Genomic DNA, 13,179 nt, shown 5'->3' with positions numbered 1-13,179 from the left:
CTGTTCAACGAACGTATGTAGTTGTTAGTAAGTACGGGATGACACTTTATGTACATATTCCCTTCCCATATGAAACCGCAACATACCCTTACCTAGATAGGCTTTAGCGCTGAATGGAAGCCATATGTCATGTCGGTATTTCCAAGAAACGCATATTCTGACAGTCCTGAGTGGACAGGGCCTGGCACACTTTTCCAAACGTTTGCAAAAATCACGACCCACCATGGCTGCATGCGGCGTTCTGGTTCGCTCCTCTTGTCCTCGTTCGGGCCCACTAGCCCTTGTCTCTGCATGCGGTTCTGCAGCGGTGATTGGCCATCCAGAATATCCGGTAGTCGCTGCTGTGGTGCTCAGCCACTGAGAGGAGTCAATACACCACACTACTATGTATGTAAGTAGTAGGCGATCGACGAGGCAATGTACACTACTAGTGGTGCATACTCTGTACAATGTCGGTATGGACGTATCATGTATTACCCAACAATACACGCTATAACTGGGCTAGCACGTTGACTGCGTCGTGCCTGAGGTGTGTAATGTCGACTAAACTCCTCTGGGTTGCACACAGTCTGCCGGGTCGCGCTGTGCCCTGTTCCTTGGGCCGCCTAGAACGCTTACTTATCGGGCCAGGCTCTCCGTGCCCCCTCTTCCAGCTTCCAGTGCCCACTACCTCAAGCGTGCCTCTAGCGATGATCGTGCTCATTGCTGACCGAGCGCGTTGGATCAACCTGCAGCTAACCTCGATCGCGTTTAACGAAATAAAAATCGAACAGAGCCATTGAAAATTTCTCGACTGCACGGAGTTAGGAAGTACTGCGTTAGAGCTGGGAGGTCACCAACCAACTGCGTATTTTCCATCACACTTTCTATCAAATCTCAAATATCAATACGGATTAAGTCTGGTCATGCTCCGTATATTTTTCGTTCCTGCTATGGACCGCGCCTGTAATTTATCGTCAGGCTCGGTACGGCCGGTGTCTGCCTCAGTCGAAAAAACGTGCTAAGCCGTTCCCGGCTTGCTGGCTGTCTGTCCCAAAGAACAAAACCAAAGTTGTATGGAACACAACTGATACCGTGTACCGATGACCCAAACAATTCTAATCGATCCATCGATGAAAATTACTTGATCCTTTGGGACGTGACGGTGGCTGTCCAATCACGCCTCGCTGCCGTTGTACCGTTACCATAAATTACACAATGCCAATCTGTATGCCTGTATGCCTGTCGAATCGTGGTCCCCTGGCCACTTTCCCTCGTAAAGCATCGACTACAGGTAAGTTGTGCTAACGCAGGCTGCTCGACCTTCCCACTTCTCTCCCACCCCCCCTTCCCCAACTTTATCCTGGATCTTCACCTCACCTCACCATCCTCGTCATCATCACACTTGATTGCCATTTTTTCTCTTTTTTCTTCATTCGGTAATCTCTCTTTCCACCCGTTCCTCCGTCTATCGCATCTTCAATTTAATCCATCATCTTTCGCGGCTTCTTTGTTTCAATATTCCACCCTCTCCATCTCTTCATTTCCGCGTTCGTGCACTGCCGACTGCGCGATCGTGTTGCAGACCGCGTGCGAATCCATCCGCGCTTGCCAAAGAACTCGACCCCGACCGATCAGAAATCTGTCGCAACACCGCTAAAGACCTCAGTTCATGTGTCGCGCAAATATTTTCTACAGCACAAGATTAATACGATCTTGCATCACAGCTCTTGATCATCGCGTCGCATCCAAGCCCACCGTGAACCATTCCGACTCGTTAACAGCACGGTACGCCACACTACGGTCGCGTCTGGTCTAAGAAATAGGCTTTTGTTCTTTCGACCTCAACCCAATAACATATTTTATTGTGATCCTTGGCTTATCCAGAGCTCGCCCACCCGTCGTTTTCCGCGTCACTTACGAGACGAGGCATGGTCGGCAGCTCAACAACGCAGTCCAGCCGCACCAGCCCTGGGTCTTTTGGTACTAACCAGCGTGGGACATCTGTATCGTCTAGCACGTCCTCTCCTCAATCTTTGTCACAAGGGCCGTCTGGGTTACATAATGCGATGTCGACCGACGTGTACAACTCCGCTATTTCTCAACCTCCCGCGTCCTTGAGCTCATCTTTCACCTACCCCTTTTCTCCGATTGGGACCAGCTCGTCCTTCGATAGCCTAGGTGCAAGCGGTATGCGACTCACGGAAGCCGATCTCTCGCCTCCCATGAATGGCTTTCACCGCATGGGCAGCGGCGCTGCTATCTTGATGCGCAGACTGCCCCAAAATACCAGTCGTGAAGCACTGCGAAGCATGTTTCTTTTTGCAAAGGATTTCGTCGATGCTGACTTCGTCCCATCTGAATTCGCTGAGGATGGGAAGTTTCTCTCTGCCATTGCACGGTTTAACACAGTCGCTGCCGCCGAAGAAGCACGAGCCATGTTGGATGGCAAGCCTAATACCAGCAATGAAGCCATCATGATTGTCGAAATGTTCCCTGGACCGCTGCCGAACCGCCGTAATACCATTGATCATACCGCCACCCGTGGTCTTTCAGGCCCGACTGCTCGCCAATCATCCCGCTTCAATGGCACCTTCCAGACAATGGCCAATGGTGCTTCACAGCAGCCCAGTACCAACGAAGCGCTTCCTGCTCCAGACACCAACTCTCGGATTCATAGTCTTTTTTCACCTCGATCACCAATCGGCAGTGGACTTGGGGAATTGCCACGTGTAAGCGGCAAGTCTGTAATCGATCAAGACCTAGACGAGGAGACCGGCGAACTGCTCAAAGATCCCGTTGGTTATGCGCAAAATGGACATGCGAATATGCCTCTCACGCGGCGTTCCACCAATCCTTCAATCCCGACCACCCGTTTCGCTAACCTTTCGCTTTCCACAAATGTTACTTCGCCACCTATTCAAGGATACTCGAATGGTACTGGCGGCCGTATGGGATTGCCAACACCCGCGAGCGCCATGCCGCCAAATATGAATGGCAACTCTCCTTTCCATTATCCCAACCAGCACAATCCACGCCATAGCTTGCCGGCTGCCAACCCGAATGATTTAAATCCTCCTTGCAACACACTCTACGTTGGAAATCTTCCAGCTGACACACAAGAAGAAGAGTTGAAGGCTCTCTTTTCCAAGCAACGTGGTTACAAGAGACTGTGCTTCCGCAACAAGCAGAACGGTCCTATGTGCTTTGTTGAATTCGATGAGGTAGCAATGGCTAGCAAAGCTTTGAACGAGTTGTATGGCTACAAGCTTTCCAACAGCGTCAAGACCGGCATTCGTCTTAGCTTCTCCAAGAACCCTCTTGGTGTACGCAGCGGACAACCGGGAAGCAGCGTCAACCCTCCTACACCGCTCAGTCCACAGACGCCCATACATGGAGGCGCTGGTATTGGTCCCTTGCCGAATGCCATGTTTTCTACTGCTAGCGGACCCCCTCCTGGCTTGTCAGCCCCTCCTGGTCTTGCGCTTCCTGTGGGTGGTCGAAATGGGCCCATGCCACCTCCAAATTCACACGCACAGATGGCAAATGGCAACGCATTTGCTCCAAACAATGGACTTGGTATTCGAGCCAACGGACTCAATGCTCTCAATCCCGCTCCATTTGGCAATGGTATTCCTGGCAATGCCCAAGGACCCGGAATGGGCGGCTTCAGCAGCGTCTATCCCGACTATATGATGGGTCGATGAGTAGTCGCGAGAGATTATGAAGTATATGGAAGCACTACAACCACCATCATCTTTTTCATAAGAGCAACAACACCATATTACGGATCGGTCATGTCTGGCATGTTTGATGATTTACTGGGTTATACGGCGCTTGGGGATATTTGGAATTTCAAGTTAGAGTCGGTTCAAGGAGGCCTCGTCTCACCTCCTTTTGCATTGCAGCTGATACGACAATCATCCTCTTCATAAATTCCCCATTACGTTCTCATCGGATTCGGTCGCACAGCGTTAGTTCAACATTTGTATTGTTTGATTGACGGGGAGTCTTCTTATTTTTTTTTAAGACCTGCATTGTTTTCCCTTTACTTCTTCCTTGTCATATCCTCATCCAGGCTTATTTTTATAATCATTCCGTCTGTTTGATTTGCATTGTCATGTTTCTGTCGAAACTTTTCTATGGATTCTGGGATTCTTCTTACCTTGGAGGATGTTCTGAAAGATGGCTTCATGGAATTTTCTTTTTCTTTTCGGATCTGCCTTGCTCATGTGATTCCCCTTCTTGCAACAACAGCATCCACTTACGGCGCATGAGTAACATGGATGGATAATTTGTACGGCCAGTTGAGTCTCGAGCGGCTTGCGCTTGAGATAATCACTGCCTTGATCATTATAGCATTTTGAGATTGCGCGCGTCTTTGATTTCCCCATTCTGCTTGCATTTGAAAATCATCTGTCTTTTGCTTTTCTCTATTCTTTCTACCTCTTTTGGCGAGAATAGCTCTCCTGTATATGTCTTTCTGTCTGTCGATGCAGTGTGTCAGGAATGATGAACTCTTCATGTTCTACTAGGCTTGCCTGGTCTTTGCAGCACTTACATGCTGGTATTATTAGCACTTGATTGACTCTGCACATGTGAAGGCGTTCTCTACAGATCGGGAAGGTTGTGGCTGTGGCATTATTATTGTTCGATAGTGTTTCTGAGCTTGGATTATCTTCGCTTCTATGGATCTTGGTATGAATTATTTTCATTTCGATTATTTTCATTTCATCGAGTTTGTCTTCCTTTTCATGGAAGTTCAATCGATATTTATAGTCAATACTTTAGACAATTTTATACACTGGTCGGCTGTTTCCGCCAAGCTTGTTTGCACTGTTTGTTCGGTGTCACGTGGGTAGCTCCCGGCTGATCTGAGAGAAACAATTTTTCGTTTTCCCTTTTCTCATCTCCTCGACCAAGGGTGCTTCACCCTCAATTGTATACCATCTCATTCGATTTTCATTGCAACATCTCAAGCGAAGCACATTTCCTTTCTGCATTTGAGATTTAATTTAATCACTCACATTTTTTCATCCACTTACCCTCTCAGTTGTCACGATGCCTCCTCGGATAAAGACGAACCGTATCCTCTCCTCAATCTCTTCATCCTCTTCCTCTACCTCTTCCACAATCACCACATCATATAACACATCAAAATTACAATGCTCTTCTCGGAGGCATCTCTCATCCACACGCGTTGCGCAAACGCGTCTACGTGAAAACATGTTTGACTGGCTGAACGGACCAGGTGCAGAGCTCAAACATCACATCCCCGGATCAACCAATTACGTGACACAATTGCGAAATCGCAGAGGTGGTGATGACAAAGAGTCCTCGAGCAGGAGAGATAATGATGCAGAAGACGACGGTGGATTGAAAACCCCTTTCCCACTAAACCCTCAATTCGTGTCTGAGCCTATCCTCAGTGAAGAGCTCTCCAACGAAATTTATAAGCGGGTTGTTGAGCAGAAAAAGAGTGTGCGAAGTGTCAGTGTCGAATTGCGCGTTGATATGAGGCGAGTTGGAGCCGTGGTGAGGTTAAAGGAGTTGGAGAAGCGGATGAAAAATGAAGTATGTTATTTTTCTATTGTCTTTCACGTCACCCCTCACTTCACTATTGCAATGATGAATATAAATCGATTAGTCTTCAAGACCCGGGCCTCCCAGCCCGGAAATGGTTACTAATAGTCAAAAATTACAACTCTCTGAAGCAATCTCACCTATCTTGTCATATATCAACTGTTACATGGTGAATAGTTTTGCTAACTTCAATCAAAGGGAAAATCATTGGCAGTTCCGTATTCTCGGGCTATTCATGAGATGGTCCCGACTACTCCCTTAGCTGAAAAGGGCGATTCTCAACCGGTTCATGAGTCTATTAATGACCTTCCGGTCCATCGCCTCACGGCACCACAAATATTCTATCCTGTCTCTGAATCGCGCCAGTTCACACGTGTTGATGCTGGTCGTGTTTTTTCGGCAGCCCCGGCTCTGGAACACGGAGAAGAGGCAAAGGTCAACGTAGAAACTTTGATCACACCGGAGCAAAGACGTTATGAAAAGGTTGGCAAGGGTGATGAAGAACAGCAAGTCCTTCTCCCTGCTGATGCCCGTATACCTCACCCACAATTGATTGCGCTTGAGCGGGACAAGATTTCACACTCAATGGAACGCCGTGAATATATGGAACGGTACCAAGAACGCCTTAGGCAATCCGACAAACTAGAGCAAGAGCGAAAGAGAATCGCAAAGGAAAAGGCCGAGAAGAAATTGACTCGACTTCAGCCAGAGAACTCGAGATTCGAATTTCGCTTCAAGGATGTTGTGGTCAGCAAGGAGACTACAGGTCCAGATGGTCGGGGCCACATCGCTCCTGGTCAACGATATGGTGTGCCGACGTATGACAGGAAGAAGGGACAGGTCAAGATTCCCACGAAGGTGGAAGTCTGATCTTCAGATCTCTCACCACTTGTACAGTATAATAATGTATCATATCATATATTCAATCCACCGGGGATTCTGGTTAACTTCCATCTTTGTTGCGTATCCATCATAGTCATTATATTCACGCCGTATAGAAGATTGAAGACGTAAAAACGGTAGTGCAGTATGGTGGCATACATGAAACCAGGTCACCTTGGAAGTATGCAAAGACCATCATCAACCATCAGCCTATGTCTCGGTGGCATCATTCGGCGTCAGAGCATCCGTCCAGAATTCAAGCCCCTAAGTTAACCTTGGTATCCAAGCCGATCATTTTCGTATTCGAAAACTAACCGGACCTGAACATCAAAGGTATCTAGGTACGGATCACAATTTTATTTCCCGATTGCGCTTATCGGGCTGGATACATCATTCAACCTGGATACGTATGCAGCCGTCACGAGAAGGCTCGGGATCTACGCTGCGTCAGGTTCGCACGCATGTTACATACAGCACTATCAAAGCCTGTCGGGACCGACCGACGAGCCTGAAGAAGAAGACGTTTCATCTTCTCCAAGGTCCTTCGTGAAGCAAGAACAAGTGACGTCGTCAGATCAATAGATCTCGGTTTTCGGTCGTGCTTCGGGGCCGCAGTATTCCCGTTGGATTTCCAGCAGATGCCGGGGCTACGTACGGTTAACCCTAATATTCCTGTTTGGTACTACGTACTATCTCGGTTTGTTCAGGGCAACCGATTAAGGCTAGTGTAAGGAGATGATTCTCGGTTACGACTCCGAGTAGCTATGGGAATTCAGAGATGTCATCGAGATGTAAGATGCTGTGGATGGTTGGTTGCGTCTAGATCGAGATCTTGAAATGACTAATGTATGCTTTGGGTCCGATGATGTTGATATCAGTGTCTTCAGTTCGAAGTATGGTATCGGCATGGTCTAGGACTCGGTAGCTTCGACAGCTGTGATAGACCTACGATCTACCGGCATTGAATGACTCTGTAAGTCATCGTGTACGCCAGTCATTATCGTAAAGCAAGAAGAAGAGAGGGTGAGGTTTTGCCAAAGAATCCGAGCCGAACGAAAGCCGGGCGGAAGGACCAGGGAGATTCGGCAGCGAACACGACCGACCTTTCGCCGAGGCCTTGGATCTCTCCTTTTTTTCAGTCTACACACTTTCTTTCCAGCTGGCTGACAGAGTACAGAATTTCTTTGTCAATGTGATGAGTCTCGTAGCTGTCAACTGGTCGCGTAGAAGTGCCGCACAGTCGAAATGTATATCAATCTGTCAAGAATGGTATGAAGTTGTGCACCACGACGCCCATGGTTCAGTTCATTAATCTCAAGCGCCGCCACTTTTTGACATGGAGGCCCACTTAGTATCGATCAATAGATTCGAATGATTCATTCAAGAATCATTGATGCTGTCAAAGAACTGCCCATTCCGGCCGCTTGCCTCCAGCCAAAGCCTTCGGACTTGTATCACCAACCTCTGCACTCGTATAACCTGACAGGACGGAAGAATACGCCCATTGCTGCAGCAAATGGAAAGCAAATGGAAAGAGAACAAAGAAATGAAGCCCCGCTCAATTCATGACTTCAATGGCGTGGATCACATTTCAAACATCCCAGTGGCTTGGATGAAGCCGAGTCGAGACCTGGCAAGGTCTACGGAGTAGGACCTATCACTGACCCGGGTCAACGGCTTCCCTGTATGCTAGGCATTTCTAGCATGTGCCCGCCGTTCTCCGAACAAGCACTAACTTTTCCATGCCATACTCTTCCAAGTCAGCTATGCTGAATTAAAGGTTTATCCAACGGCGGACTTTCATCTAACCGTTGCGGCGCCGGGCACGGCTTTTTTACGAAGCTAGGTAACAGCTACTATCAGAGTATTCTACCTATTCATTTCCAGATTTATTATAAGATATTTGAGAGGTCCTCGGGTGCCATACATCTGACGTTTTTATTCCAACCCATCCCCACCAATTCAGGAATATCAACCATTACAAGCCTTGCTTAATTGAAGACTTACCTTGCAACACATCGGCTCAACCTTCACATCGTCTAGTTTTGACCCTGATACATCGACTCGATCTCCCAGTTGAATCACATTGTTTCGGGTATCTACATACAAGATCTGTCGAGTCTATGACAGTCAGCAACGACAACGATTTTGAAGAATCAATCAAGACCATACGCCTGGCACTCAACACAGGGCAACCGGTTTTTGCCAGACATGACCGACTTCCAGTCCACATTCGAATCATCGCTCGATTTCACAAAGCCGATAGGGTTCGCCGCAGAAATGAGTGACAACATCGATCCATCCAATCTTCTCACTTACCAGCCCTCTGACGCCGAATGGCTGACCAAAGACCCCTTCGAGATGCTGCCATGGGACTCGTTCGGTGCGGATCAGACATTCAATCCTTTCACGGAAGCTGCTGGTCTTGTCGAACTCGATCCTCGCTCTTCGTATGCAACGAGCAATCATGGTTCGCCAGCGGGCTATGGAGGTTACACGATCAAGACTGAGGATGCCATGTCTGATACATCTCCGCTCTCAGTATGTCCCCGCTTTGCCAATGCTGTGTTGTTGCTATATTGCTGCATTGATGCATGACTACATAACCAGAAACTAACATTCTCTACCAGGACCCGGAGAGCGAGATGTGGTCTCCGTCACATAGCAACGACGCCAAAGGCGGCAGCTTATCCCCCGTTCACACCATTGGTGTCACCTCACGAACCTCCTCCCAACGAACCTCACATAACCCGCGAAAACCCTCCAATGCATCCACATCATCCTCAATCTCCTCCCCATCTTCTCCACTCGCTTCACCCAAATCTTTATCAGTCTCTTCCTCCAAGAAATCTGCCCGCTCAATACTCGCACAAGACACTGATGCAGCGGCCGTCATGAAACGGAAAAAAGCAGCGCACAACGCCATCGAGAAACGCTACCGGACAAACATGAACGCCAAATTCCTGGCTCTGGGTAACGCTATTCCGCGCTCAGGCGGCTTTACAGGTACACAGTTGGCATCCAATAGAGGGCCGAGGAAAAATTCCGTCTGTCAGCCTCGCGGTGGTGGTGCCGATAATAGTGCATCCGGGAGACGACAATCAGAGCAACAGCAACAGAATAAGTCCGAAATCCTCACAAACGCACTACAATATATCCACGAACTGCACGACGAGAATTCGAGGTTGAAGAGTGAGCTTCTCGTCCTCAAGGAGAATCTGTTACCGAGAGGAGGGAATATGATGTGGCGGCGATAGTTCCAAACCACAAAGATGACGACCTCCAAAAAAAGTTTTGTATTGATTGATATCCCACTCTCCATTTACATTCACATTTTCCATTGCTAGTACGGCCGTCTTTTTTTCATATGTAGTTATCGTTCAGGGTTGGACCACGGAGTTTTACGAAGCGGCCGCTTCGGTGTCTTTTTTTTTCCTTTACAAATGTACATGTACTTGAAGACACTTCTCAACCCCTTCTCCATCTACAACAGGTACTACACTACGCTACTTTACGTACGTGCTGGATCTACTTGATACTTCAATGTTTCGAGGTGACTAATAATTGATTCTCATTCTGTTCAACGTCTCATTCTCCGTCTATATACAAGATAGCTTAAACTGGTAGCCCATCAAACGGAACCCCAGTATGTGAAGTGTAGATATAATGAATAAAACCTCTACTATCCCATCGTATATTTGGTAAAAAGTATATATAAATAGATAGATGAAAAAGTATTGATACACATAATAGTCGTTTTCGTATGTGCAATCTTCGCAAAACTGAAATTCTCTTAAGAGAGGTCATGCCCGCGAGACGTAGTGGCGAAAGGCATTAAAAAGAGTAGGTGAAATGTAAGTATACAATTCGAAAGAATGCGAAGAATGTCGTGTACAGTGAAGCTGTTGCAGAGGTTGCATTCATCATACCTCTGCAAATGAGTTGAAGCGCGATAAGAAAGAAGCATAACAATTACGGAAATGGGTATCTGAGATAAATTCATCACAAAACACAGAAGAGTATGACGAGTTAAGAAAAGTGTTTAAGTCAGAAGAAAAAACTATTGATGCATGGCAGGCAATGCATCATCTCATAACGTGTCGAAACAGTCTTCGGATTTGCAGGAATGGATTAGCAAATCGTCGGTTCATTGATTGTCATACGCCGTTTGTCGATGATTCTGCTGTTTGGAGTTCTTGTGCTATTTCATGGGCCATTTCATGTGCCACTTCTTGAGGGACCGGGACCTCAATATCTTCGTCTTTGCCGCTGCTGCTTTCCGACGTATCAGGTTCGATGATTGAAATTTGTGCGTTATCTTTCTTGGGAGAATCATCCTTAGATACTTTGACGGCGTGGATGGTAGTGTTGTTTCGTGGACGTGATGGAGAGTGTGTCGACGTCGTCTCCTCCAGAGCAGCGCCAATACTTCGCGGCGAGTCTTCGTATCCTCGCCATTTGCGCCAACCCTCAAAGTCAATCAGAGCTTGCATGCAGCCCCATTCAGTGACTTTTTGTTCCAACCACGGAAATCCAATAGGCTATAGCAGATTAGACATGTATTCGTGATAAAATAACTCGTACATACCTTGGTCAAGAAATCGTTGCAGCCAGCAGCCAAAGCTTCGTGTCTGTCACTTTGCAAACTACTAGCTGTCAATGCCACTATAATCACAGGACTCTTGAATAGCGACAAGTCTTGTAAAGTATCCTCCTCTTTTAATGGGGAGTCAGCCGGTACAGAAGACGAAGGCGTTGCACTTGAACGGCCAGATGCCGTTTTGGAAAAAACGCCAATCCCATTCAACCGTTCCAATCGTCGAATTTCTTTTGTAGCATCTAATCCATTCATCACAGGAAGCTGAATATCCATCAAAACCAAGTGAAACCCCCCCTGTCGCCACTTCTTCACTGCCACTTCACCGTTCTGAGCGCACTGCCACCGGACACTGAGACGTTTCATAAACGCCTCGAGAAGTTTCTGATTGATAACATTGTCTTCGACAATAAGTACGTTAATTGGAGGAACCGTGCCCTCGATCAATCCTCCAAAAGCCCCTGTATTTGGAGACGCAATCTTCTTTGCTCTACGTGCCGGACGAGGGGATGCTGTTCTCGCTACTGGGTTCAGCGCAGCATGTGTCGGCGATTCTGATGGAGGGGCTGGCGCTGGTGGTGTGGGCAAGGATTGTTGTGACGAACCTACTGGACCATTGACAGCAAGAGTCGGGTCTACGAAATCAGCATGTTTCGTAAAATATGTCACTGGAATTGACTTGACAAACCTTTAGGCATTGATGACGATGCTACAAGTGTCGGCGAAGCTGTTGTGTGTCGAGCGAATGGCGGTCTTCGTGGGTGTCGACTGGGACGGCTCCCTGGTGATGGAAGTGGAGGTACTTTGCCCGTCGTAAGGACAGACATGGCAGGKGCTTGATGGGCTGCACCCGCACTGCTGTTGCTAGAACTTGCTGGATGACCGGGTGGTGTTGCGACATTGATTGGAACCGGCATCAGAGGAAAGTATTCGCCATGTTCACCCGGCTCTGCATGATAGTAATACGACTGGCGAGGTGACGGCTTGATGGGTGTTCGGCGAGTGGGAGCCTCAATGATGAGAGCCTCTTCAACGGTTTGGCCTCCGGGATAATGCTGATCAATCAAAGCAAACAGAGACTCCTCCGGGCTCAAGAACCGATCCGGTACAACTGCTCCTTTCGGAGTTGCTCGAGGTATTATCCGCACCATCAAATCCGGCGAGTCGAACGTCCTTCCGAGGGAATTCAAATATTTGCGCAAAACATGGTCTCGTAGCTCGTCGACAACGCTATCTTCCGGCATTGACACTAAAGTGGCAGACGCATCGGGTCGTTTGACCCAGATTCGTCGGGGTGCCATTTCGATGGTGCCGGATGATATGGCAAACGGACGAAGGAGTCGTCGCTACTGCGACGACCAGATTCGGTTGCAAGAACTCAATGTACGGCTCTCCTTACAAATGTGTGGTGAACTTTGTCTCGAAAGGTAAATGCGGCTAAAACCTGATATTGAGCGCTAATTCAAACGTGACTATGGTGTCCTCGTGGTCTGTACGGCGGCTTGGCTTGAAGGATTCTATCGAGGATGCTGCGGGGCTGCTGTCTCGTCTACCTAAATATTAGTCTTGAAGCATATGCTTTGCATATATAAGATAAGGTCGAAATGGGAAAACTCGGAAGCTCCAAGGCGTTAGCTGTGGTTGAGCGTGGTGGTGAATTAGCAGTGGAGGTGGTGGCGGATAAGAGGTTGAATCATTGGGCTGGCGCGACGTGTCGGATCACGTCGTAGAGAACACAGCAAGAGCTATCTGCTAGGCAATTTTGTGCAGACAGGAAGACGGCGTCGCGTCGTTTGTTGTTAGTGAAGCCGTAGGATAAAAGTAATTAATTTCTAGAGCAATCCATGTCAGTCGGTCGGAAGTCATGTGATTGGATGGGGACGTTAGGCTCCTTCCCAGCTTGTGCAAAGGTGGCCAACATTTTGATCGACTAGAAACGCCTCCAATTTACTCAAGACTCCATCAAAGCCAACAATTTGCAATCATCGAGATCTTGACAGCAAAAGTCCAATGGTCGATTCTATTCATACACGCCGCAATGTCTTCGCGTCTTCACAGCCTCAGATATCCCGGCCTTCCAGTTGTCACATCCATCACTCATCCTCATTCGACTCACGCTACGTACATCAACAAGCGTA

At 47.8% G+C, this 13,179-nt stretch overlaps 4 protein-coding genes across 4 annotated transcripts; 3 read left to right on the top strand and 1 right to left on the bottom strand.

The window, feature by feature from the left end:
• Positions 1–1,910: 1,910 nt before the first annotated feature.
• Positions 1,911–3,686, top strand: BHQ10_004794 (uncharacterized protein; the record flags this gene model as incomplete). Its single annotated transcript, XM_040877198.1, has 1 exon — positions 1,911–3,686. The coding sequence occupies one exon, from the start codon at positions 1,911–1,913 to the stop codon at positions 3,684–3,686; it is 1,776 nt and encodes a 591-aa protein (XP_040733298.1).
• Positions 3,687–5,040: 1,354 nt separating this feature from the next.
• Positions 5,041–6,432, top strand: BHQ10_004793 (uncharacterized protein; the record flags this gene model as incomplete). The annotated part of the gene is made up of 2 exons (XM_040877197.1): positions 5,041–5,553; positions 5,761–6,432. The coding sequence occupies 2 exons, from the start codon at positions 5,041–5,043 to the stop codon at positions 6,430–6,432; spliced, it is 1,185 nt and encodes a 394-aa protein (XP_040733297.1).
• Positions 6,433–8,655: 2,223 nt separating this feature from the next.
• Positions 8,656–9,701, top strand: BHQ10_004792 (uncharacterized protein; the record flags this gene model as incomplete). Its single annotated transcript, XM_040877196.1, has 2 exons — positions 8,656–8,985; positions 9,075–9,701. 2 exons carry the CDS (start codon positions 8,656–8,658, stop codon positions 9,699–9,701), a joined length of 957 nt encoding a protein of 318 aa, XP_040733296.1.
• Positions 9,702–10,601: 900 nt separating this feature from the next.
• Positions 10,602–12,342, bottom strand: BHQ10_004791 (uncharacterized protein; the record flags this gene model as incomplete). Its single annotated transcript, XM_040877195.1, has 3 exons — positions 10,602–10,985; positions 11,033–11,676; positions 11,730–12,342. 3 exons carry the CDS (start codon positions 12,340–12,342, stop codon positions 10,602–10,604), a joined length of 1,641 nt encoding a protein of 546 aa, XP_040733295.1.
• Positions 12,343–13,179: the final 837 nt, after the last annotated feature.

The sequence above is a fragment of the Talaromyces amestolkiae genome (assembly GCF_001896365.1).
Source record: "Talaromyces amestolkiae strain CIB chromosome Unknown scaffold8.1, whole genome shotgun sequence".
Taxonomy (NCBI): Eukaryota; Fungi; Ascomycota; class Eurotiomycetes; order Eurotiales; family Trichocomaceae; genus Talaromyces; species Talaromyces amestolkiae.
The sequence above is the reverse complement of the archived record's forward strand: the minus strand, read 5'-3'. Positions and strand labels throughout refer to the sequence as shown.